Here is a 23,867-nt window from a genome sequence, read left to right on the forward strand (position 1 = left end):
AGGGATCAATTCAATAAGAAGAGTTAACTATCCTAAATATATATGCACTCAACACAGGAACACCCAGATTCATAAAGCAAGTCTTTAGAGACCTACAAAGAGACTTAGACTCCCACACTATAAAAATGGGAGACTTTAACACCCCATTGTCAACATTTAGACAGATCAACGAGACAGAAGGTTAACAAGGATATCCAGGACTTGAACTCAGCTCTGCACCAAGCAGACCTAATAGACATCTTCCAGAGGTACAAAGAGTGCTGGGATCATTCCTTCTGAAACTATTCCAATCAATACAAAAAGAAGGAATCCTCCTTAACTCATTTTATGAGGCCAGAATCATCCTGATACCAAAGCCTGGCAGAGACACAACAACAACAAAAAAGAATTTTAGACCAATATCCCTGATGAACATCAATGCAAAAATCCTCAATAAAATACTGGCAAACCAGATCCAGCAGCACATCAAAAAGCTTATCCACCATGATCAAGTGGGCTTCATCCCTGGGATGCAAGGCTAGTTCAACATATGCAAATCAATAAACATAATCCAGCATATAAACAGAACCAAAGACAAAAACCACATGATTATCTCAATAGATGCAGAAAAGGCCTTTGACAAAATTCAACAGCCCTTCATGCTAAAAACTGTCAATAAACTAGGTATTGATGGAACACATCTCAAAATTATAAGACCTATTTATGACCAACCCACAGCCAATATCATACTAAATGGGCAAAAGCTGGAAGCATTGCCTTTGAAAACTGGCACAAGACAGGGATGCCCTCTCTCACCACTCCTATTCAACATGGTGTTGGAAGTTCTGGCCAGGGCAATCAGGCAAGAGAAAGAAATAAAGAGTATTCAATTAGGAAAAGAGGAAGTCAAATTGTCCCTGTTTGCAGATGACATGAGTGTATATTTAGAAAACCCCATCATCTCAGCCCAAAATCTCCTTAAACTGATAAGCAACTTCAGCAAAGTCTCAGGATACAAAATCAATGTGCAAAAATCACAAGCATTCCTATACATCAATAACAGACATACAGAGAGCCAAATCATGAGTGAAATCCCATTCACAATTGCTACAAGGAGAATAAAATACCTAGGAATCCAACTTACAAGGGATGTGAAGGACTTCTTCAAGGAGAACTACAACGACTGCTCAACGAAATAAAAGAGGACACAAACAAATAGAAGAACATTCCATGCTCATGGATAGGAAGAATCAATATTGTGAAAATGGCCATACTGCCCAAGGTAACTTATAGATTCAATGCCATCCCCATCAAGCTACCAATTATTTTCTTCACAGAATTGGAAAAAAAAATACTGTAAAGTTCATATGGAACTAAAAAAGAGCCCTCATTGCCAAGACAACCCTAAGTCAAAAGAACAAAGCTGGAGGCATCACGCTCCCTGACTTCAAACTATACTACAAGGCTATAGTAACCAAAACAGTATGGTACTAGTACCAAAACAGAGATACAGACCAATGGAACAGAACAGAGGCTTCAGAAATAACACCACACATCTACAACCATCTGATCTTTGACAAACCTGACAAAAACAAGACATGGGGAAAGGATTCCCTATTTAATAAATGGTGCTGGGAAAACTGGCTAGCCATATGTAGAAAGCTGAAACTGGATATCTTCCTTATATCTTACATAAAAATTAATTCAAGATGGATTAAAGACTTAAATGTTAGACCTAAACCCATAAAAACACTAGAAGAAAACCTAGGCAATACCATTCAGGACATATGCATGGGCAAGGACTTCATGACTAAAACACCAAAAGCAATGGCAACAAAAGCCAAAATTGACAAATGGGATCTAATTAAACTAGAGAGCTTCTGCACAGAAAAACAAACTACCATCAGAGTGAACAGGCAACTTACGGAATAGGACAAAATTTTTGCAATCTACCCATCTGACAAAGGGCTAATATCCAGAATCTACAAAGAACTTAAATTTACAAGAAAAAAAAATGCCATCAAAAATTGGGCAAAGTATATGTACAGACACTTCTCAGAAGAAGACATTTATGCAGCCAACCGACACGTGAAAAAATGCTCATCATCACTGGTCATTAGAGAAATGCACATCAAAACCACAATGAGATACCATCTGACACCAGTTAGAATGCCAATCATTAAAAAGTCAGGAAACAACAGATGCTGGAGAGGATGTGGAGAAATAGGAACACTTTTACACTGTTGGTGGGAGTGCAAAGTAGTTCAACCACTGTGGAAGACAGTGTGGCAATTCCTCAAGGATCTAGAACTAGAAATGGCATTTGACGCAGTGATCCCATTACAGGGCATATACCCAATAGATTATAAATCAAGCTACTATAAAGACACATGCACACATATGTTTATTGTGGCACTATTCCCAATAGCAAAGAATTGGATCCAACCCAAATGTCCACCAATGATAGACTGGATTAAGTAAATGTGGCACATATACACCATGGAATACTATGCAGCCATAAAAAGGATGAGTTCATGTCCTTTGCAGGGGCATGGATGAAGCTGTAAACCATCATTCTGAGCAACGTATCACAAGGATAGAAAACCAAACACCACATATTCTCACTCATAGGTGGGAATTGAACAATGAGAACACTTGGACACAGGGCAGGGAACATCACACACTGGGGCCTGTCATGGGGTGGGGGGCAGGGGGAGGGATAGCATTAGAAGAAATACCTAATGTAAATGATGAGTTAATGAGTGCAGCAATCCAACATGGCACATGTATCCCCATGTAACAAACCTTCACGGTGTGCACATGTACCCTTAGAACTTAAAATGCAATTTAAAAAAAAAAAGTAACTTCCAATATTTTTACTATTAGCACTCTCTGAAGAAGTGTTTGTGGTGGTCGTGGTGGTGGGGGGGAGGGTGGTCTGTGTTTGCGGCGGGGGGCGGGTATAGGGCTGGACCTTGAGATGGACAAGACAAACAGGAAGGAAATGTGAACATTTCATTAATATTCATTTTAAAAAGATTCATTGAACACTTACTATGTGCAAACAGGCACTCTACTAATTAACAGCCATTTCAGATTTTCAGAGTGCAAAGGGCCTCAAGAACAAATTATTTATTTTTATTTTTTTGAGACAGGGTCTTGTTCTGTCTCACACCCTGCAGTGCAGTGGCATGATCACCGCTCACTGTAGCCTCCACCCCCCACTCCAGAGCTCAGGTAATTCTCTCACCTCAGCCTCCACAGTAGCTGAAACCACAGGCTTGGGCAACCACGTCTGGCTCATATTTTTATTAATTGTAGAGACCGGGGTCTTGCAACATTGCCCGGGCTGGTCTGGATCTCCTGAAACTGCCTTTGCAAAATTATAGCTGAGGAAACTATGGCAGTGAAAGAAATCAGACCTAACCGACTCCATTTTGCTTCTAACTTTTAAGCTGTCCTTGTTCATTCCTGAGCCTAGGCTGAACCAACTTAGGAAGGAATTCAGTTTATTGTTTGACTCTGAAACAAAATTGATAATATCCCTTTCCCAAAAAAACTGCTTGCTTGCCTGGGGACCAGTCTGCCTTTGCAGGACTAACAGATTAGCTACAAGATTAGAAATTACAGTTTAGAGGTCATGCAGCCTCTGGCTCCAAGTGTCTGAATCTCCCCAAATTGGTCCTGGGGATAACATCACTATTGTAAAATCTAAGATAAGTGCTTGACCTATTTTGCAGACCCTGCTTTCCATGGATCAGCTGAAACCACCCAGATTGGTAATTTGGCCCAATCAGTTCTGCCATCCTACCCAGGAACAGAAAACAGCAAGAAAAACTCACTTCTACCCACTATGAGTCCATCTTTAACCTGACCCATCAGCACTCCCTACTTCCCAAGCCCCTACTCGCCAAATTATCTTTAAAAACTCTGATGACTAGTAGGGAAGACTGAGTAAGAATAAAACTCCAGTCTCCTGCACAGCCGGCTCTGCATGAATTACTCTTTCTCCATTGCAATTCCCCTGTCTTGATAAATGGGCTCCCCGTCAGCAGCAGGCAGAGTGAACCCCAATATTGGGTGGTTACACTTCTAGGCTCAAGCAATCCTGCTGTCCGGCTTCCCAAAGTGCTGGGATTACAGGCGTGAGCCACCACGTCCAACTAGAACAAATGATTTCTTAAAAGCAACTCAAATATTTAAATATTATTTAAAACTGTTTCTGGACAAATAGGAGGGACTTTGGGACAAGAATATGGTCGCGAGACTTTGAACGCAGGCACTGAAGACACCTATGAGCCATCAGTGGGGTCCTACGGCAGCCGTGGAACTGTTCTGCCTTGCAGGCGAAAGTGTGGTCAGCTATATCGGAGCGCCATGGGGGCCTGAGTGGCGCATCTGCGCAGGCGCGGGGCTCCTAAGTATACCCAGGAACTGACCCTGCTCTCTCTTTTCCCTGTTAGACATGGTAAGTGTGAGTCAACCGCTGCTGTCCTGATGGGTTGGTAGCAGACAGGGTAGGGTAGGGTAGGGTAGGGTAGGGTTGAGTAGGGTTAAGCACACTGGTCACCTTAGGATTGGTTTCCTGGTGCTGGAGAATGATTAAGACACAGGCCTTGAAGATTTTTTGAGTGTGAAATATTACTCGGCATTTTTTGCAGACCTCGCGGGCAATGCCGCTTCTGATTTTATCCAGGCCTTCTGTAGGGAGGGCCTGTTAGAGTTGAGCAGCCCGATTACTTAAACCCTCTAAAAAGCGGGGGCTGATTGGTGGCTTTTTTTTTTTTTTTTTGGAGGGGGGATGTCAAAAATTTCTTTAAAATCGTTAGTGATGTGGTCTCGCTTTAAGATTTTTAGTGGGATCAGAGGAAAATTCGGTACTTAATCACTTCCGGTAATCTTCATGACCTATTATTATGACTACTGTGTACTCTCAATGAGGAAGATAAAGATACGAAAAGAACTAGAGCCACATCACATGGGGACTTCTGCAAATACAGAGACTCGGATTAAAGGTGGAGAAGATGGAGCTAAAAGAACTACTTATTTAATACATTTGAACAACTTTTGGGGTATTTAGAAGGTGCTTTGAAACCTGCATTTGATAGCAAAAATTCGCTTGCAAATTAAGGGCCAGTTAGATAAAAAAATATGTATACATGCTCTCTGCCACATGTAAACCGTAAATTGTCCCGAAATGATAAGCTTTGATATTCTATGGTGTTTATTTTTTACTTACCTTTTTGAATGAAAAGTGAACAACAAGCAATGCTGGTGGTAATTTTTTGGGTCAATGATGAGCTGGCATGTATTCTGAATCTAAAGTTGATTATTAATACTTTAGCTCTAGAATTACTCTGAGACCTGAAAATTACCTGAATCGTGACTAAGATGGAGCTCGAATGACTTAAGTTCTTTTTTGTTAGATAGAATTTTTGTTTGTTTGTTTGTTTTGTTTTTGAGTCAGGGTCTCCCGTCGCCCAGGATGGAGTGCAGTGGTACAACCTCAGTTCACTGCAGCCTTAATTTCCTGGCCTCAAGCGATCTTCTACCTCAGCCTCCCTAGTTACAATTTTTAAATGGAACATTTTCCTATTACAAGATGAAACGAAGTGAAAATTGAGATGTATGTTGAATCTATGCTGTGGGGCAGAAGAACATTGTAGAGGTAAACATTGATGGATTACTGCTTTTTTATTTTGAAAGGGCACTCCACAGAAGGATGTTATTATCAAGTCAGATGCACCAGACACCCTATTATTGGAGAAACATGCAGACTATATCGCATCCTATGGCTCAAAGAAAGATGATTATGTATGTATGATTTTATGTTGGAAAGTTTATTTTAAAGAAGTGTGACAGTTATAAGCGGTGATACAGTATTTATATTTTATGTCTTAAAATGGCATCCAACTCCATGCAGAGAACTGAGGATTTCCTGTGCCATTGAACTTCAGTTAAGTGTGCTTTGGACGTCTGAGATTGTGGGCTTATTAGAATCGCAGTATTCACCTATACTGAGAGGGCTTGCCAGACAAAGTAGATAAGGGTTTGAGGTACAAAACGGGTTTCCCTTTTTGTAGTTAGAAGTAATACTTTCAAGGTCAATGATGTTTTGGCATGTATTATCTGAATCTATTGCTGATGTGTAATAACACTTTAGCTCTAGAATTACTCTGAGACCTTGAAAAGGTTTTACCTTAAATTTTTAAATTTCGAGGAAAACTCTCTGGGACAATCTTAGCAAAAAGTAGTAAACAACTTAGTTAAGAGTAAGTTTTTCCCTGTAGTATCCAAACTCAGTTGTCTTAAGCTTATCTACCTATTTGTGGGATGTATGTATTAATTTTTTACTTAAGTGTTAGGTTCCCATAACCTTGAAAATACTCTAGTAGCAATCATAGAGTTAAGGCCATATGGATGGGGCTGGACTCGTTTCTGCCTTTATCTGCTATCTATGCCCTGAATTTGGGTTAGTAGCAAATTAAGATGCACCACCTGTTAAAAAAACTTTTTTTTTTTTTTCCTTTTGGGAGATATAACCTCACTTTGTTGCCCAGACTGGTGGACAGTGGTGCAATCTGGGTTCACTGCAACCTCCACCTCCTGGGCTTAAGTCAGCCACCTGAATAGCTGGGGTTACAGGCGTATTCTACCACGCCCAGCTAGTTTTTGTATTTTTGGTAGAGACAGAGTTTTGCTATGTTGACCAGAGTGGTCTCAAACTCCTGACCTCAAGTGATCTGTCTGCCCCAGCTTCCCAAAGTGCTGGGATTACAGGCAGGAGCCACCACCCAGCCACAAAACTTCTTAAAATGTAATGCATTGTTGATTGTGGGGAAAATTTGTTTCTGGAATCCTAATACTAATTTTCATCTATCATTGATTAGCCACTGTTTTATCTGGGCGTAGACATCTTTAGAATGTTTAGGGCATTTTGATTTTTCATGAAGTTATATAATTTCCTAATAGATAATAAGTTTTGTACAGAGTCCACATTGAAATAGATGTCCGATAAATATGGTATAGGTACTCGGAAAGAAATACTGTCCCTGAACTTCACTGATGAAAAAGGTAGATGCTTTTCTGTCTTTGGCTCATGGGAGAAACTAAAGCCCTGTTTGTATTGTCAGCCATAGATGAACTAATCCTGTGCTTCTCAGATAAATTTTTTTTTTTCTGATTAATAGTTGTGTCTGAAGATGGCCTCTAACGTTGAGCGGCACAAATTTTAAACTCAATACTGATTAGTGCCATTAAGGTCAGAAGAGGTAAAAATAGCAGCATGGCTAATAAGTTAGCTTTGTGTTTGATCTCTTTATAACCTGTTTTCAGTTCACACTGACACATTTAAGAAATTGTGTATTATTTTAGGAATACTGTATGTCTGAGTATTTAAGAATGAGTGGCATCTATTGGGGTCTGACAGTAATGGATCTCATGGGACAACTTCATCGCATGAATAGAGAAGAGATTCTGGCATTTATTAAGTCTTGCCAACATGAATGTGGTGGAATAAGTGCTAGTATCGGACATGATCCTCATCTTTTATACACTCTTAGTGCTGTCCAGGTAAATACTAATTAAAATTGCAATGATCTTGATAGTGTGTTCTCTTACTTCAGAGTTGGAAATTGAAACTATTAGGATTTGGTCAAAAAGTTTTGTTACAAAAGTGAAGCTGTCCTACAAGGTCAATGATGTAATGGCATGTATTAGCTGAATCCAAAGTTGATGTGAGTTTCTAAAATTACACTGAGACCTTGGAGGGTAAAATTTTTATCTTCAGTATGTGTAAATACTGTTAAATAGCTAAGTGGATCTGTTTGATTTTGGTATTGGTGAACATCTACCTGGTTTAAAGTCTTTCTGGTGCTGGGTGCTGAGATGGGAAGATCAGGACTTTGTGTGTATGTGAGTTAGTACACTTGAGTATCTTGGAATGCCAAGTTAAAGTTTATATGTAGAAAAATTATACTTTAAAGATTTGGGTTTTGATAATATCTGTAGTTTTATTGAATAATAGGAGAGTCTGCATATTTGAGAAAAGGCTATATACAGAGACAAAAGGAGCGCTTGGCAACTTAAAAAGAGTTGAGCATAAGATCATTAGAATAAACCTGAAAGGGGTATTTACCTAATACTTGTCTTTATTGCAGATTCTTACACTGTATGACAGTATTAATGTTATCGACGTAAATAAAGTTGTGGAATATGTTAAAGGTCTACAGAAAGAAGATGGTTCTTTTGCTGGAGATATTTGGGGTAATGTCAGATTTAGTCCATTCTACCCAAAATACCAATATTAAAATGTACTGGTTTTGCTAGTAACCAGTTTATAAGTTTTTCATCTTTTCAGGTCCCACTAAGCAGCTGGTCTAACTGGAGTTAATGGTCTGCTGGAACTTCCAGCATGCACTGTGGTAGTTATATCAGCATACAGGAGCACTGGAACAGAGTGGGCCAGTCTAAAAGATAAGGTAGGTGGAATTTTTTTTCCCCAATATTTGGTGGCTTTGTAAAGTTTTTTAAAAACTACTTGCTGGAAAGGGAAAAAAATTTTTAAAAAACTTTACAAACTTGCTGAATATTTGAGTGGAGGGAGGGAATAGAATTTTATTTGATAAATGTAGATAATCTCTGCTTTAGGGATGAACACAGTGCAGGCCAGAGAGACCAGCTGCTTCATGGGATGTGAAAAATCTACTTTTATAAGGTAGGGTAAGTTTATTGCATTATTAGAAATTGCCTAATACTTTTGGTTCTATTAGTTTTCTTCTCTTTCTGGGCATTCTTTAAGCAGTTTAAGATAACTTGCTGTGGCTTTTTTGTGGCAGGGTCTTGCTCTGTCCAGGCTGGAGTGCAGTGGTGCAGTTACTGCCCACTGCAGCCTTGACAGTCCACGCTCATGATCCTCAGGCCTCAGCCTCCTGAGTAGCTGGGACTGTATAGGCTCATACCATCACAGGCAGCTATTTGTTTGTTTGTTTATTTTTTGGTGGGAGGAGGCAGAGTTGCTGGGGTTGCAGAGCTTTGTTGCCCAGGCTGGAGTGCAGTGGTGCAATCTTGGCTCACTGCAACCTCCTCCCAAGCTCAAGCAGTTCTCCTGCCTCAGCCTCCAGAGTAGCTGAGACATGCACCACAATACCTGGCTGGCTTTTGTATTTTTAGTAGAGATGGGGTCTTCTGGCCTCATGTGATCCTCCTGCCTCGGCTGCCAAAAGTGCTAGGATTTCAGGCCTGAGCCACAGTGCCCAGCCCTAGCTAATTTTTTAAAAAAGTTTTTTGTAGAGATGGGGTCCTGCTATGTTGCCTAGGCTAGTCTCAAACTCCTAGGCTCAAGTGATTCTCCCGCATCAGCCTCCCAAAGTGTTGGGATTATAGGCAAGAGCTACTGTGCCCAGTCAATTTGCTGTTATTTTTGACAAAGGAATTTTCTTGGGAAGTAAAGGCACTTCAGATTTAGCTTTCTTCCTGACTACCCTAAAGTTTTTACTTTAGGGTAAAAAAAAGTTAAGCTTGAACTCAATTTAAAGTAGTAGTTGTGCAGAGTTTGTTTTTAGATGACTCATGTATGATTTGGTAACACCTGCCTTGATTTGATCTCTTTTTATTGTAGGAGAAATTGATACAAGATTCTCTTTTTGTGCAGTGGCAACTTTGGCTTTGTTGGTAAGCTTTGAATATTTGATTGAGATGATTAAAGTTCATGAATGCTCTGGATTTTTTTTTTTTTTTTTTTGGTCTGATCTGCTGAATACTCTGGAATTTAACAGGTTTTTTTTGTTTGTTTTTTTGTTTTGTTTTCTGTTTGTAGGGGAAGCTTGATGCTATTAATGTGGAAAAGGCAATTGAATTTGTTTTATCCTGTATGAACTTTGATGGTGGATTTGGTTGCAGACCAGGTTCTGAATCCCATGCTGGGCAGGTAATTTATTAACACAGATGAAAATTTATTGTCATTTTGGAAGCAAGTGTAGTAAAATAGGAAAATGGGTTATTTCGGTGTTTGTCAAATACACATAAAGTTAATGACTGTAATATGGCATCTTAAGAATTGCTTAGTTGCTTTCATTGCTTTGCTTTATATACTATATACCTTTCTCTGTCAGTGGATCCCTCTGACCTAAGCAAACATAAGTAGGTTTGTAAGCACCAAAACACATTTTTTTCCACTAATTTTTCACTAACCATACAGATAAAAAAAAAAAACACACACACATTTTTCTTTCTGCCCTGAGATAAATGATAAACCTCCTTTCTTGTGTCAGAGAACATTGAATATGTGAATGGCTGTGATTTACTAACCATGAAGAAATTTTGACAGTAATATTTCAGTACAGAATTGCATACTGGTAACACTATGCTTGGATTTGTTCAGATATGTGGTATTAATACGTGTTTGGAATTTTAAGTGTCAGATCGAGAAGAAAACCTTAAAATATAAAGTGGTGTTTTAATAATTTGAGTAGTTTTATCACTTTTACTGTCAAGAAATTATTATACACATATACTTTATGTCTGTAATTTTAGATCTATTGTTGCACAGGATTTCTGGCTATTACAAGTCAGTTGCATCAAGTAAATTCTGATTTACTTGGCTGGTGGCTTTGTGAACGACAGTTACCTTCAGGCGGGCTCAATGGAAGGCCAGAGAAGGTATTGTTTGATAAGCTCTGTTCTGCTGACTTTAGAACCTTGAGTGAATGCTGCAGCTTTGTCTTGCCTATTTCAATATTGTAAATTGGCCATGAGCTTATTTATTAACTTTCCCTCTTGCAAATGTTCAGTAATGCGTCCTACTAAAAGACTCCCCTTGGCAAAAGTAGAGCCCCGTGAGTTGAAATACTCATTGATCCTGATGTCCATTTCCAGACAGTCTTGTACAGGAATCTCCATGTTTAAGGACAGTTGGTTTTGGCAAATTGGATTTTTAAAAAATTAGGCTACAGAATTTTTGTTTGCAGTCTTCTTATTTAAGGAATACCCAGATAATTTAGTTTGGAGAGAGGATATTATTAAATTTTCCTCCACATGATAGGTCCCTATATCAGGTCTGTAAGGGACAAACAGTGAATACTCATTTGCAACTATGTAATTTTCCTGTAGAGCAAGTGCAGCCATAAGTAGTAAGAAATGAATGGGTATGACTGTGTTTCAATTAAAATTATTATGGACAGATATACTCCTATTTCATATGTCAGATTTTTTTTTTTTTTTTTTTTTTTTTTTTTTTTTTGAGATGGAATCTTGCTCTGTTGCTCAGACTGGAGCGAAGTGGCGCCATCTCAGTTCACTGCAACCTCCGCCTCCCAGGTTCAAGCAGTTCTCCTGCCTCAGCCTCCCGAGCAGCTGGGACTACAGGCGCACAGCTAATTTTTGTACTTTTATTAGGGATGGGGTTTCACCATATTAGCCAGGCTGGTCTCGAACTCCTGACTTTGTGATCCACCTGACTCAGCCTTCCAGAGTGCTGGGATTACAGGCGTGAGCCACTGCGCCTGACTCAGGACTATTTTTAAATGATTTACAAATGTAAAATGTGTTCCTACACTATAGTCTAGATTTGACTCAAGGATTGTAGCTTGCTGTGCCCTCTGAATGGGACGTGGTGGTACAGTAGCTGGGATTACAGGCGTGCACCACCACGCCCATCTAATTTTGTATTTTTAGTAGAGATGGAGTTTCATCATGTTAGTCAGGCTGGTCTCAAACCCCTGACCTCAGGTGATCCACCCTCCTCAGCCTCCCAAAGTGCTGGGAGTACAGGCATGAGCCACCGTGCTCAGCCTGTATTTTTATTTTTAAACCTCAGTTTTTCTGAGTGACAATGGGCAGAGAAACACCCACAGTTGCTGTCTACAACAGAGTGGAATAAAAAACTTGAGGAACTGTCAACAGAAAAATGGGTGGCCGTGCCGGGGCCTGCATTTGCTCACAATCTAGGGCAGCTTCTAATGGGTCTATGTGTTATTCAAGGATCTCATTAAAATGCAGCCTTGGGTGGGATTTTCTTCCTTACAGACTTATGTCACCATATTTTGAAGAGCTAGGGTTTAGTTGAATTTTAAGCAGGTGTGTACCCACCTGGACAGTGCTGGTAGAAAAACAGAACTGTACCCATGGATTTCATGATTGTACTACTAGCTTCTTGGTTAAGGGGCTGAGTTAGGCGTTTGTTGCAGATAGAAACAAGGTAGATGCATGCTTATCAGTGAGTACTGAGATATTTAGCATGGTTACCTATGAATTGGAGTTTGGTCTCTTCTTACCCATTAATTGATCATCTTTCATTCTAAGCAAGTATTTCATACCCTGCATGTCAGTATATCCCTGGATTTCGTCCCTCCACATGGTTTGACACTTAGAACATCAGATTACTTGAGAGTGAGACTTAATCCACTTTTAAATTGTTCTCAAAATTAGGGAAATAAAAGAGAATGAAATTGTGGCAACTTTTTTCCCTCCTAGTTACCAGATGTATGCTATTCATGGTGGGTCCTGGCTTCCCTAAAGATAATTGGAAGACTTCATTGGATTGATAGAGAGAAACTACGTAATTTCATTTTAGCATGTCAAGATGAAGAAACGGGGGGATTTGCAGACAGGCCAGGAGATATGGCAAGTAATATTTCTGACATATTTGTATAAATTATTTTAGTGTCGCATTCCTTCATGGTTCCATGGATTTCCAGGGTGGTATTCCAAGTGTTGCTTTGAAAGCAGTGTTTTTTTCTATTTCTCGTAGAATGTATGAAGGATATAGAACAATCTTACAGAAATTTATTGTCGCCTGTTGCTAACAAAATTAGTATATGGTAAAGGTCAGGTATTAATGATTTGAAGTTAAATAAGTTTTCATTTTGTAATCTGTATATAAATTCTTTTTTAAATAGGTGGATCCTTTTCATACCTTATTTGGAATTGCTGGATTGTCACTTTTGGGAGAAGAACAGATTAAACCTGTTAATCCTGTCTTTTGCATGCCTGAAGAAGTGCTTCAGAGAGTGAATGTTCAGCCTGAGCTAGTGAGCTAGATTCATTAAAGTGAAAGCTGCATAGTATAGTTTTGCCATTTTAACATTTCTGTATTTGAAGCGCTTATTAAATCTAAAAATGAATACTGTTAATATTTTGTACATCGTGTTAAATTAATTTTAATAAATTATATAATTATACATATTGTAAAATAAAGACCTGTATTTTATTTTCTGCTGTTTATTCTGAAGTCCTGTTATTCTGACTACAGTTTTTTGTGTATACTTTTGTGTCTGTTATTTATGTTCAATAACTGAGCTAACGTAGAAGAACTCTAGGTTTCTACTTGATTTTTCTCCCATGTATAACCTTTCATGTGTTCTATAGCAAGTTGATGTAAAATGGTTTGTCAACAAGAATGTTAACTGATGAAAGTGGATAGAACCCATACATGAATTAAATGATGCACAAAATAAATGGCTGTTGAAATTTGGAAATGATTCATAGATTTGAATATGGTTATTCTGAATTAGTCACAGGTTAAATGGCAGTCTACCATCTTAAAATGGGGTTGTGATTCGGATGGTACATTTTTTTTAGCATTTTATATATCAGAATTACCCAAGGAAGGGGTTATCTTCAAATAAGGAAACACTAACAGTTAAGTTGATGGTCGCCACAGTATTTTTTTGCACCTATCTTTTTCTTAAAAAGCTAAAATGGGTACAATTCACTTTTTTTTTTTTTTTTTTTTTTGAGACAGTCTGTTGCGCAGGCTGGAGTGCAGCAGCACGATCTCAGCTCGCTCAAACCTCTCCCTGCCTGGTTCAAGCAATTCTGCCTCAGCCTCCCAAATAGCTGGGACTACAGCCTCACACCACCATTTCCGGCTAATTTTTTTGTTATTTTAGTAGAGTTGGGGTTTCACCATGCTGGTCGGCTGGTCTCAATCTCCTGACTTCGTGATCCGCCCGCCTCGGCCTCCCAAAGTGCTGGGATTACAGGCATGAGCCACCACGCCCTGCCTAAAATGGGCACAATTACTCTTTAGGGGTTTACAGTTTTGGTGAAAATGAGGTATTCTGTGTTTTTAAATTTTATTTTTTAGAGACAGGGTCTTCCTTTGTTCCCCAGGCTGGGGTGTAGTACAGTCACAGCTCACTGCAACCTTAAACTCCTGGGCTCAAGCAGTCCTTCCACCTCAACCTCTTGAGTACCAGGGACTACAGGCACCTGTCACCATGCCCACTATGTCCAGCTGATATTTTAATTTTGGGGGCAGGCAGCGTCTTCCCCAGGCTGGTCTCCTGAGGTGAAGTGATCCTCTGGCCTCAGTCTCCCAAAGTGCTGGGATTACAGGCAGGAGCCACCATTCCCAATCTGAAAATAAGGCTTTTTGATGGAAATTGAGATTTTCTCAAGTATGTTTGGAATACCCTGTGCAATAATTATTCCAAGAACAGAGACGTTCTTAAGGACTGTTGCCATTGCATGTGGGTAAACTGCTGTGCATAACTGGTTTATTGAGATACTCAACAGTGACAGGATTTCAGTAGTGGTGTAAATTAACGTCTTCTAATAACTTCTATATGACAGTATCCAGATAATTGCATCATGGTTAATTCACGGATCTCTGGTAAGTTGGTACTATTGGCCTTATTTAAGGAATTTTCTAAAGGTCACCATTGCAAAGCTGGAGTTTGAACTTCTAGTATGCTATTAACTGATTTATATGTTAGAAACCACAGTACTAGAAATTAGTGGATGGGGAACTGTTAACTGAGAGATCTTACCCAGTTAGTCTGTCCCTGTTTCCTACTCTACTATGCACACGGCCATGTGCACACTGTCTTGTGATAATATAACCAGATCTTTCCTATATTTGGTCACAAGATAAACTTTAGGTGAGTTATACTGTGTGAGCATTACACGTTCTCATTGTGTCAAAGGCACTGGGTGTACTGTGTTTGGTGGTTTCTACATTTCAAGATAAGCTAGTGTGCTTGGATGTGTGGGAAATGCATGTATCATTTTGCAATAAGGGAGATTGGGTGCTGTGAGAATAATGGGGCTAACAAATTGGGTGGTAATTGATGGGCCTTGCAGAGTTCTGGTCAGTCTGATACCTGCAGGCTGAGGAGGTTCCAGTGAGGTTCATGTGGAAAGTGATGGGTTTGGGAACTGCTGGAAACAGGGTCGTAGACCTGAAGCACGTGAATCCATGTGGAAAGCTGAGGCTGCATGCGCCTGCGCAGTGCAGCTTAGTTCGTCGGCGCGCAGTTCTCCCGCCCTTTCCAGCTGCTCAGCTTCCGTAGTTGGGCTACGCGAGGGGGTGCTCAGAAACCTCACACTTCTCGGGTCAGGGAAGGTTTGGGAGGATGCTGAGGCCTGAGATCTCATCAGCCTCGCCTTCTGCCCCGGCGGTTTCCCCGTTGTCGGGAGAAACCCGCTCACCACAGGGTCCCCGCTACAATTTCAGACTACAGGAGACCCCTCAGAGCCGCCCTTCAGGCCAGGTGGCCTCTGCATCCACCCCTCCCGGCACGTCAGGAGCCGCGGGCGACCGGAGCAGCAGCAGCAGCCTCCCCTGCCCCGCGCCAGGCTCCCGGCCAGCTCAAGGCAAGGAGTGGTTGGGTGGAGGAGTCTCCTTGAGGCTAGAGGCCGGCAGTTCATGGAGGCTCAGGGACACGTGCGTGGTGGTTACCACAGTGAAGTTCAGTTGTGGTTTGGTTGGGGCGTGAGATCAGAGTGCCCTGGGAGTTTGGTCTGGGTGATTAGAAGCCTTGACTTTTCAAATTGGTTCTATTGCAAGACTTTGATTGTGGAAGGCTCAGTTCTGAGGAAGGCTGAAGTATCCCACGTAACGTCCCTCAGTGTCTGACAAATGACAGTTTGTGCGTGAGTTTGCTGATAGAAGTGGTGAGCTGATCTTTGACTGCTGAATTTAATTCTCCAAATCATGCTAGGGTGGGATAAAATAGAATAAATTGAACATTTCATCTAATTCAGGAAAATAATATGTTTAGTATTAAAAGATGTGGGCTGGGCGGTGGCTGACGCCCGTAATCCCAACACTTTGGGAAGCCGAGGTGAACGGATCACTTGAGGCCGGGAGTTCTTTCTACACCAGCCTGGCCAACATAGTGAACCTTCCAACCCCATCCCCCATCTCTACTAAAAATACAAAAATTATCTGGGTGTCGTGGCGCATGACTGTGGTCCTAGCTACTCAGGAGGCTGAGGTGGGAGGATGGCGAGTCCAGGAAGTCGAGGCTGCCGTGAGCCGAGATCGCGCCACTGCATTTCAGCCTGGGTGACACAGTGAGACCCTGACTCAAAACAAACAAACAAAAAAGATGCATGTCCTTCAAATCATTTATTATTTTACTAGTCTCTATTCATGACAAAGCATCACCATTTTTCACACACGATTGCAACACAATGGTAAAGTAACAAATACCAACTCCAGTGGTCATTTCTCAGTTCCTCTTATGTGACCTTTCTGCTGCATTTAATGTTCTTAATTTCTTTATTTTTAGAAACAGAGTCTCGCTATGTTGCCCAGGCTGGTCTCAAACTCCTGGCCTCAAGTGCTCCTCCTGCCTTGCTCTCCCCAAGCATCGGGATTACAGGCATGAGCCACCGCTGCCTGGCCTATATTTGATGTTCTTGACTGGTCTTCTCTTAAACTCTCTTAATTTGGCTTCCTTGATTCCACTTGCCCCTGTTTTTCTGCTACCTCCTAGAGAATTGCTATGCTCACCTTTGTTCCCAAATTATGGGCGTGTCATTAAAGCTTTTTTCTTCCTAGGCCACTTCTACCTAGATGTGAATAACTCCACAACTCAGATCTCATCTACACTCCAGACTTATTTCAGACTGTCTTCTGAAGTTTTTATTGATGGACTAATGGATACCTCAAACTCACTATATGATTAATTAAATTCCTCTCTGCTTTTTTTTTTTTTTTTTTTGAGACAGAGTCTTGCTCTGTTGCACAGGCTGGAGTGCAGTGGCATGATCATGACTCACTGCAGCCTCAAATTCCTGGGCTCAAGCGATCCTCCCACCTCAGCCTCCCGAGTAGCTGGGACCAAGGTGTATGCCCCTACAGACGGCAATTTTTAAAATTTTTTTTATAGAGACAGTGTCTTCCTACGTTGCCCAGACTGGTCTCGAACTTCTAGGCTCAAGCGATCCTCCTGCCTCAGCCTCCCAAAATGCTGGGATTACAGGCGTGAGCCACTGCACCTAGCCCTCAAACTCCTAAGTATTCTTCCGTCCTTCTAGCTTACTTACTGTGCCACTTACTTATGTTGAAAATGATCTTATCATGTCCCTTGCCACTTGAATCAGTAGACCTGTATCTGCAGGTAAAAGATCAAACTCTTTTGAAGGATAGCCAAAGCAATTAGGATCGGTTTCTCATCTTTACAGATTTATCCCCCATCATTTCTTAATATTTATCCTGCTTTCTAACAAAGCTGAGCTACTTGCAATTCCTCTAAAGCAACATGCATGTTCACATTGTCAATCTAATCCCTCTCTTCATCAGATGCTTTGTCACCCACTTATTTTATCAGTAATGATAACATTCACTAATTTATATATATCTTCTTTGTTCTGGCTTCTTACTAGGCAGGTGGTATCTTTGATCCTCACAATAATTCTGCAGAGTAGATTTTTTTGTTCCTGTTTTACAGATAGAACCAAGGCCCAAATAGGTGAACAAAGGTCCAAATTATGTTAGCAGCTGGGGATAATAACCTGCGCTCTCAAGGAACTTAAGGTTCAGTAGAGAACACAGACTTAAAAATCAACAAATACACATTTAAGAGATAACTGTATTTGAGGTATTTACAATTTTTGAGGTATTTATAATTAAAGTATGGGGACAAAAGTGGGAAAAGACGTTTCACAGAGTAAGTGCACCTTGAACTGGTCTTGAAGAATAAGTAGAAAGAAGAATGCCAGCCAAAGGGAAAGAGGAGAGAAGCTGGAGTGCATTCTTGAGAAAAACACATGCAAAGGAAAAGAAGATTCATGTAAAACTGCAAATAATTTTGCTTGGCTAGAGCAGGAGAGTGATCTACGTAGATAAACTTGGATGTAGATATAGTTGTGAGAATTAGATCTGGGAGACAAATTTTACCCAGAGACCCCCATGTTCAACACGAGGTCTCTGGTTTTGGTGACTGGATAGATGGTAGTAGTAGTTTCTGATACTGGGAATTTTGTAGGCAAAGCAACTTTTAGAGGGAAGATGATGAGTTCTGTTATGGACATGCTGAGTGTGAAGAGCCTGTGGGATATCCATATATTTATATTAAAATAATTGAATATAGGAAACTAGGGCTAAGAAGAGAGAAACTTGAGGGAAATATGGATTTGAAACTTACTAGTATGTTGGGACCAGAGCGGGGAATATGAAGATTATATAGCAAAATAGAGGTCAAGGAAGTAGGAGGAGAATTAAGACAAGTGAATGAGTTTCAAGAAAGGGCATATAGTCTAAAAGTAGTCTGAGAACAAGAAACAGCCTTCTCCATCTCCAGTTTCCCCATCTCCAGTTTCTGGCAACCACTCTTCCTTAGCTCCCTAAAGCCTAGGAATGCTAATGGAGCACATTTTATGCTGGTTCTTTATGATAACACCCCTACTCCCTGTCCACACCTTTGCAAATATTCTCTTTATCAAATTATCCCAGTTTGAGTGTATCATTAATTCCTGCTGGAACCCATATAATGAAGTTATATTTTACCATTTGGTGAATATGGGGAGACACATGGGAATTGTAAGAAAGAGATACTGATCAGATTTGTTTTTCAGAAAGATTACTGGTGATGATTTGAAGAATAGATTAGAGAGGTGTAATACTGGAAGCAAGGAGAAGTAGTAGGAGACTTGCACAAGGACCAAAGAAGATACAGGCTTAAAATGGGCTGGGAGGAGTAGAGAGGGATTTAAATTTTAGTGATGTTAAAAAAAAGAATTCTAGGACTCAGTCACTGAATGTTAAGGTTGATGAAGGAGAAGTTGAGAATGTCTCCTAAGCTTATGACTTGAGTGAGAAGGGACAAGCTGGTACAACTGACCATACTGGTAATAAAGAATTAATTTTGAGGGAAAGATAGAGTTCACTTCTGGACATTTAGAATGCTGGGAAGATATCTAAAGGTTTATGCCCAAGAGATAGATATAGTGTTCTAGAGCTACATCATCTGATAGAATATTCTGTGATAATAGAAACGTTTCATACTGATGCTGTCCGATATGGTAACTAGTAGCCATATGTGGCTTTCGAGCATTTGAAAATGTTGCTAGTGTGACTGAGGAACAGAATTTAAATTGTATTTAATTTTTATTTAGTTAAATACTCACATGTGCCACTTTATTGAACAATGCAGGTATAGAGCTGAGAATGGTTTTTGCACTTTTGAAGCATTAAAAAATCAAAAGAATATTTTGTGATATTAAAATTATATGAAATTTAGAATTCAGTATATAGAAATAAAGCCATTTTAATTTATTTAAATTAAAATTTAAATTAAAACATAGCCATTCTCATTTATTTATGTATTATCTATGACTGCTTTTCTATGATAGTGTCAGAGCTGAGTAATTGTTACAGTGATTATATGGCCCACAAAGCCTAAAATATTTGCCATCTGGTCCTTTATTTAAAAGTTTATGGGCTGGGCATGGTGGCTCATGCCTGTAATCCCAGCACTTTGGGAGGCCAAGGTGGGCGGATCACCTGAGGCCAGGAGTTTGAGACCAGCCTGGCCAACATGACAAAACCCTGCCTCTATTAAAGATACAAAAAAAAAAAAAAAGGAGAAAACCAGCCAGGTGTGGTTGTGCACACCTATGATGCCAGCTACTTGGGAGGCTGAGGCAGGAGAATTGCTTGAATCTGGGAGGCAGAGGCTGCAGTGAGCTGAAATTGCGCCATTGCACTCCAGCCTGGGCAACAAGAGTGAAACTCCACCTCAAAAAAAAAAAAAAAGTTTATGCTGAGGCATGGTGGCTCATGCTTGTAATCTCAGTGCTTTGGGAGGCTGAAGTGGGAGGATTGCTTGAGGCCAGGAGTTTGAGATCAGCCTGGGCAACGTAGCAAGACCCTGTCTCTATAAAAAAAAAAAAAAATTAGCTGTGTGTGGTGAGGTGCACCTATAGTCCATAGTTCCTCAAGAGGCTGAGGCAGGAGGTTACTTGAGCCCATGAGCTTGAGGCTGCAGTGAGCTGTGATCACACTACTGCACTCCAGTCTGGGCGACAAAGTGAGAACTTGTCTTTATAAGACAGTAAAATAGACTGGGCATGGTGGCTCCCGATTATAATCCCAGCATTTTGTGAGGCTGAGGTGGGAAGATCACTTGAGCCCAGGAGTTTGAGACCAGCCTGGGAAACATGCCAAAACCCCATCTCTACAAAAATACAAAAAATTAGCCTGGCATGGTGGCATGAGCTTATAGTCCCAGCTACTTGGGAGGGTGAGGTAGGAGAATTGCTTGAGCCCAGCAGTTCAAGACTGCATTTAACCAAGATTGGACCACTGCATTTCAGCCTAAGCTACAGAATGAGAATCTCACACAGAGACAAAAAGGAAAAATTAAAAGTTCAGCAACCCCTGGTTTACAATTTAAGAGAGTAGTTACAGCTATATACGAAGGCTTGAGAGTTGTCAGAAAATAGATTTTAATAGAAACAGAGGAGAGATGAGATGTCTGGAGATGTATAATGTTGATTTGTGAGGGAAAGCTTAAAAGTATAGAGCCCTGGAGGCCAACAGTTAAGAGGCAGAGGAAAAAGGAGATGGCAAAGGAAACTAAAAGTGGTTTAAAGAGAATTCAAGATAGAGAGTTGTGGAAATCAAAGAGAATAGGAGAACAGAGCCCAGACATTTTAAATTTTATTTTAGAATTTCTGTGTGCCAAGAGGCCATGCTAGGTTGTTTATGTACATTATTTAAAAATTTTATGACAATCCTGTAAAACAGGTAATATCTTACATCGGTAGATAAGTACCTAAATAAGGAACTGAAGCCAGTTGAGTCTAAAACTCTACAATGCCATTTGCATGGGGGAGAGAATTTCAATGAAGAAATTAACAGGAGAAGGTTAAAAGAGGTCTAATAATTATTATACAAATGAAACATATGTCTTAGTCTATTTTCTGTTGCTTTTAACAGAATACTTGAAACTGGGTGATTTATAAAGAAAGAAAACATATTTCTTGGAAGTCTGGAGGCTGGGAAGTCCAGGGTCAAAGGAGGCACATTTAGTGAGGGCCTTTGTGCTGTTGGAGTCTCTGTAGAGTCCTGCAGTGGTACAGGGCATCACATGGAGAGGGAGCTGAGCATGGTAACTCAGGTCTCTCCTCCTCTTCTTATAAAGCCACCAGTCCTACTCTCGTGATAACCCATTAATCTATTAACTCATGAATGGATTAATTGATTCATGAAGGCAGAGCCCTCATGTCCCATCACCTCTTAAAGGCCCCACCTCTCTCCTGCCACACTGGGGATTAAATTTCAATGTGAGTTTTGGAGGGGACAGATATTCACACCTTAGCAACATATCTGGTATATTTGAAGATTAAAGGGTAATTTATGATTTTAGCCAGAGTGGTTGCAGTGAACTTGTAGAGGCAAAAGCTATATTAGCATATTTTCGTATATTTATCAATAATGTCATTAATTTTGTTATAATCTGTTTTTTTTTAAATCATTTTCACATGAAGTTTTATAGAAAGTGAACATAGTGGCTGGGTGCAGTGGCTCACGCCTCTAATCCCAGCACTTTGGGAGGCCGAGGCGGGCGGATCATGAGGTCAGGAATTTGAGACCAGCCCAGCCAATATGGTGAAACCCCGTCTCTACTAAAAATACAAAAATTAGCCAGGCATGGTGGTGGGTGCCTGTAATCCCAGCTACTCAGGAGGCTGAGGCAGGAGGATTGTTTGAACTCAGGGGGTAGAGGTTGCAGTGAGCCAAGATCATGCCACTATACTACAGCCTGGGCGACAAGAGCAAGACTCTGTCTCAAAAAAAAAAAAAAAAAAAAAAAAAAAGGAAAAAAGAAGAAAATGAACATGGTATAAATTATAATGATTAATACATCATTGCATAATTCAAATATTTAAGAATTGACTGTTAATTTTTCAAATTTAGGTTCATACTTTGGAAACAAAAGAGCTTATGCAGAAAACACAGTTGCATCAAACTTTACTTTTGGTGCAAGCTCATCTTCTGCACGAGATACTAATTATCCTCAAACACTTAAAACTCCATTGTCTACTGGAAATCCTCAGAGATCAAGTTATAAGAGCTGGACACCACAAATGGGATATTCAGGTAAAATAAGTGGAAGATTAACCTAGATGAGCTTTTGAAACTTAAAAGTTTTGTAAATTATAAATTAGGGTTATCGAGTTCATTTGAATTTATCTATAACTGATATGAATGAAAAATAAATACATTAGTTTACCTCTATCCAAAATTTGAGTCTAGATTAATAAGGCAATATAGTTTCTGATATTCTTTGGTAATAAATGCAGGTCTACATTATTTTAACCATTCTGACAAAAAACACACAAGAAAGAGAAACCTCTCCCTTTTATACGTGATGTCATTTAAATCTAAAAGTTGACCCTGATATTACTAGTGAGTGGTTTTTTTATACTTAAATTTTAATTTTTATCTAAATCTGTGAGATTTTCTTGAAGAGCAGATAGATAAAATAGGTTTCCATGTATAACAGTTTTCTAAGGTATATACAACAGAATTTCTTGGTTACAGGGTGTGTTATGTAAATGCATATATTTACAAGATAATGATAAATTACTTTTTAAAGTAGTTCTACCAATGTATAAATGGTGGTTAAGTTTATATTAGATCTACAGAAGTCAGTTTTAGCTCTGTAGTAGAATATGACCTTCTGTTTTTTGTTTTGTTTTTTTTTAATTTTTTGAGACAGAATCTCGCTGTGTCACCCAGGCTGGAATGCAATGGTGTGATCTCGGCTCACTGCAACGTCTGCCTCCCAGGTTCAAGTGATTCTTCTGCCTCAGCCTCCTGAGTAGCTGGGACTACAGGCGCTTGCCATCACGCCCGGCTAACTTTTGTATTTTTAACAGAGATGGGGTTTCATCATATTGGTCAGGCTGGTCTTGAACTCCTCACCTCATGATCCGCCCACCTTGGCCTCCCAAAGTGCTGGAATTACAGGTGTGAGCCACCACGCCTGACCCTGACCTTTTTATTTTTAAGTAGAAAATAAATACCAAGTTCCAGTGGAAATTCAACAGACATACAAAAGACATCTCTAAGGTTCTAAAAATACGTTTATGCTGTTATCTCTCTGTTGTAAATAACATAATAATGAGCATCCTAATGCATAAAGCTTTTTTCTGAGTCTCTTATTATTTCCTTAAAGCGCACCCTTAGAAGTCAAATTACTGAAACATAGGGAAATTAGGGAAATTACCTTTTTTATTTTTTTTTTTAATTACCATTTTTTGTTTTGTTTTTGAGACGAAGCCTCATTCTGTTGTCCAGGCTGGAGTGCAGTGGTGCCATCTCGGCTTGCTGCAACATCCACGTCCTGGGTTCAAGTGATTCTCCTGCCTCAGCCTCCCAAGTAGCTGGGATTACAGGCGTGCATCACCATGCTCGGCTAATTTTTGTTTTTTTAGTAGAAATGGGGTTTTGCCATGTTGGCCAGGCTGATCTTGAACTTCTGACCACAAGTGATCTGCCCACCTCGGCCTCCTAAAGTACTGGGATTACAGTTGTGAGCCACCATGCCTGGCCAAAATTACCATGTTTTAAGGATCTCAGATGTATTGCCAAATTTCTTTCGAGAACTGGGCCAATTTTTAATTCTATCAATAGTGTATAAGGAAAG

The 23,867-nt window shown here is 40.0% G+C and overlaps 2 protein-coding genes and 3 non-coding genes across 9 annotated transcripts in view; all 5 read left to right on the forward strand.

Annotated features, from left to right (window-relative positions):
* Positions 1–4,329: 4,329 nt before the first annotated feature.
* On the forward strand, positions 4,330–13,457 carry RABGGTB (Rab geranylgeranyltransferase subunit beta). 5 transcript variants are annotated; one of them, XM_003892086.5, is made up of 9 exons: positions 4,374–4,447; positions 5,686–5,793; positions 7,354–7,551; positions 8,139–8,244; positions 9,599–9,651; positions 9,797–9,907; positions 10,513–10,638; positions 12,451–12,600; positions 12,876–13,457. In XM_003892086.5, the coding sequence occupies exons 1-9, from the start codon at positions 4,445–4,447 to the stop codon at positions 13,014–13,016; spliced, it is 996 nt and encodes a 331-aa protein (XP_003892135.1). In that variant the 5' UTR covers positions 4,374–4,444; the 3' UTR covers positions 13,017–13,457. The 5 variants fall into 5 exon arrangements, with proteins under 5 accessions (XP_017818092.1, XP_003892135.1, XP_009209397.1 ...); XM_009211133.2 differs by having other exon boundaries at positions 4,404–4,447; positions 9,632–9,651; XM_031650104.1 differs by lacking the exon at positions 4,374–4,447 and adding an exon at positions 4,454–5,062.
* Positions 5,268–5,346, forward strand: LOC116272163. Its single transcript, XR_004180893.1, has one exon. It is a non-coding gene; the product is annotated as a small nucleolar RNA SNORD45 (small nucleolar RNA).
* On the forward strand, positions 6,082–6,165 carry LOC116272162. The gene has a single exon (XR_004180892.1). It is a non-coding gene; the product is annotated as a small nucleolar RNA SNORD45 (small nucleolar RNA).
* On the forward strand, positions 7,672–7,744 carry LOC116272164. Its single transcript, XR_004180894.1, has one exon. It is a non-coding gene; the product is annotated as a small nucleolar RNA SNORD45 (small nucleolar RNA).
* Positions 13,458–14,253: 796 nt separating the features above from the next.
* Positions 14,254–23,867, forward strand: part of MSH4 (mutS homolog 4) — a 121,178-nt gene continuing 111,564 nt past the window's right edge. Inside the window, exons 1-2 of the mRNA XM_017962610.3 lie at positions 14,254–15,576; positions 22,133–22,315. Of these exons, the coding sequence (XP_017818099.2) occupies positions 15,336–15,576; positions 22,133–22,315 (424 nt within the window). The 5' untranslated portion in view covers positions 14,254–15,335. The remainder of the gene's footprint in view (positions 15,577–22,132; positions 22,316–23,867) is intronic.

This window comes from Papio anubis, chromosome 1 (genome assembly GCF_008728515.1).
Source record: "Papio anubis isolate 15944 chromosome 1, Panubis1.0, whole genome shotgun sequence".
Taxonomy (NCBI): Eukaryota; Metazoa; Chordata; class Mammalia; order Primates; family Cercopithecidae; genus Papio; species Papio anubis.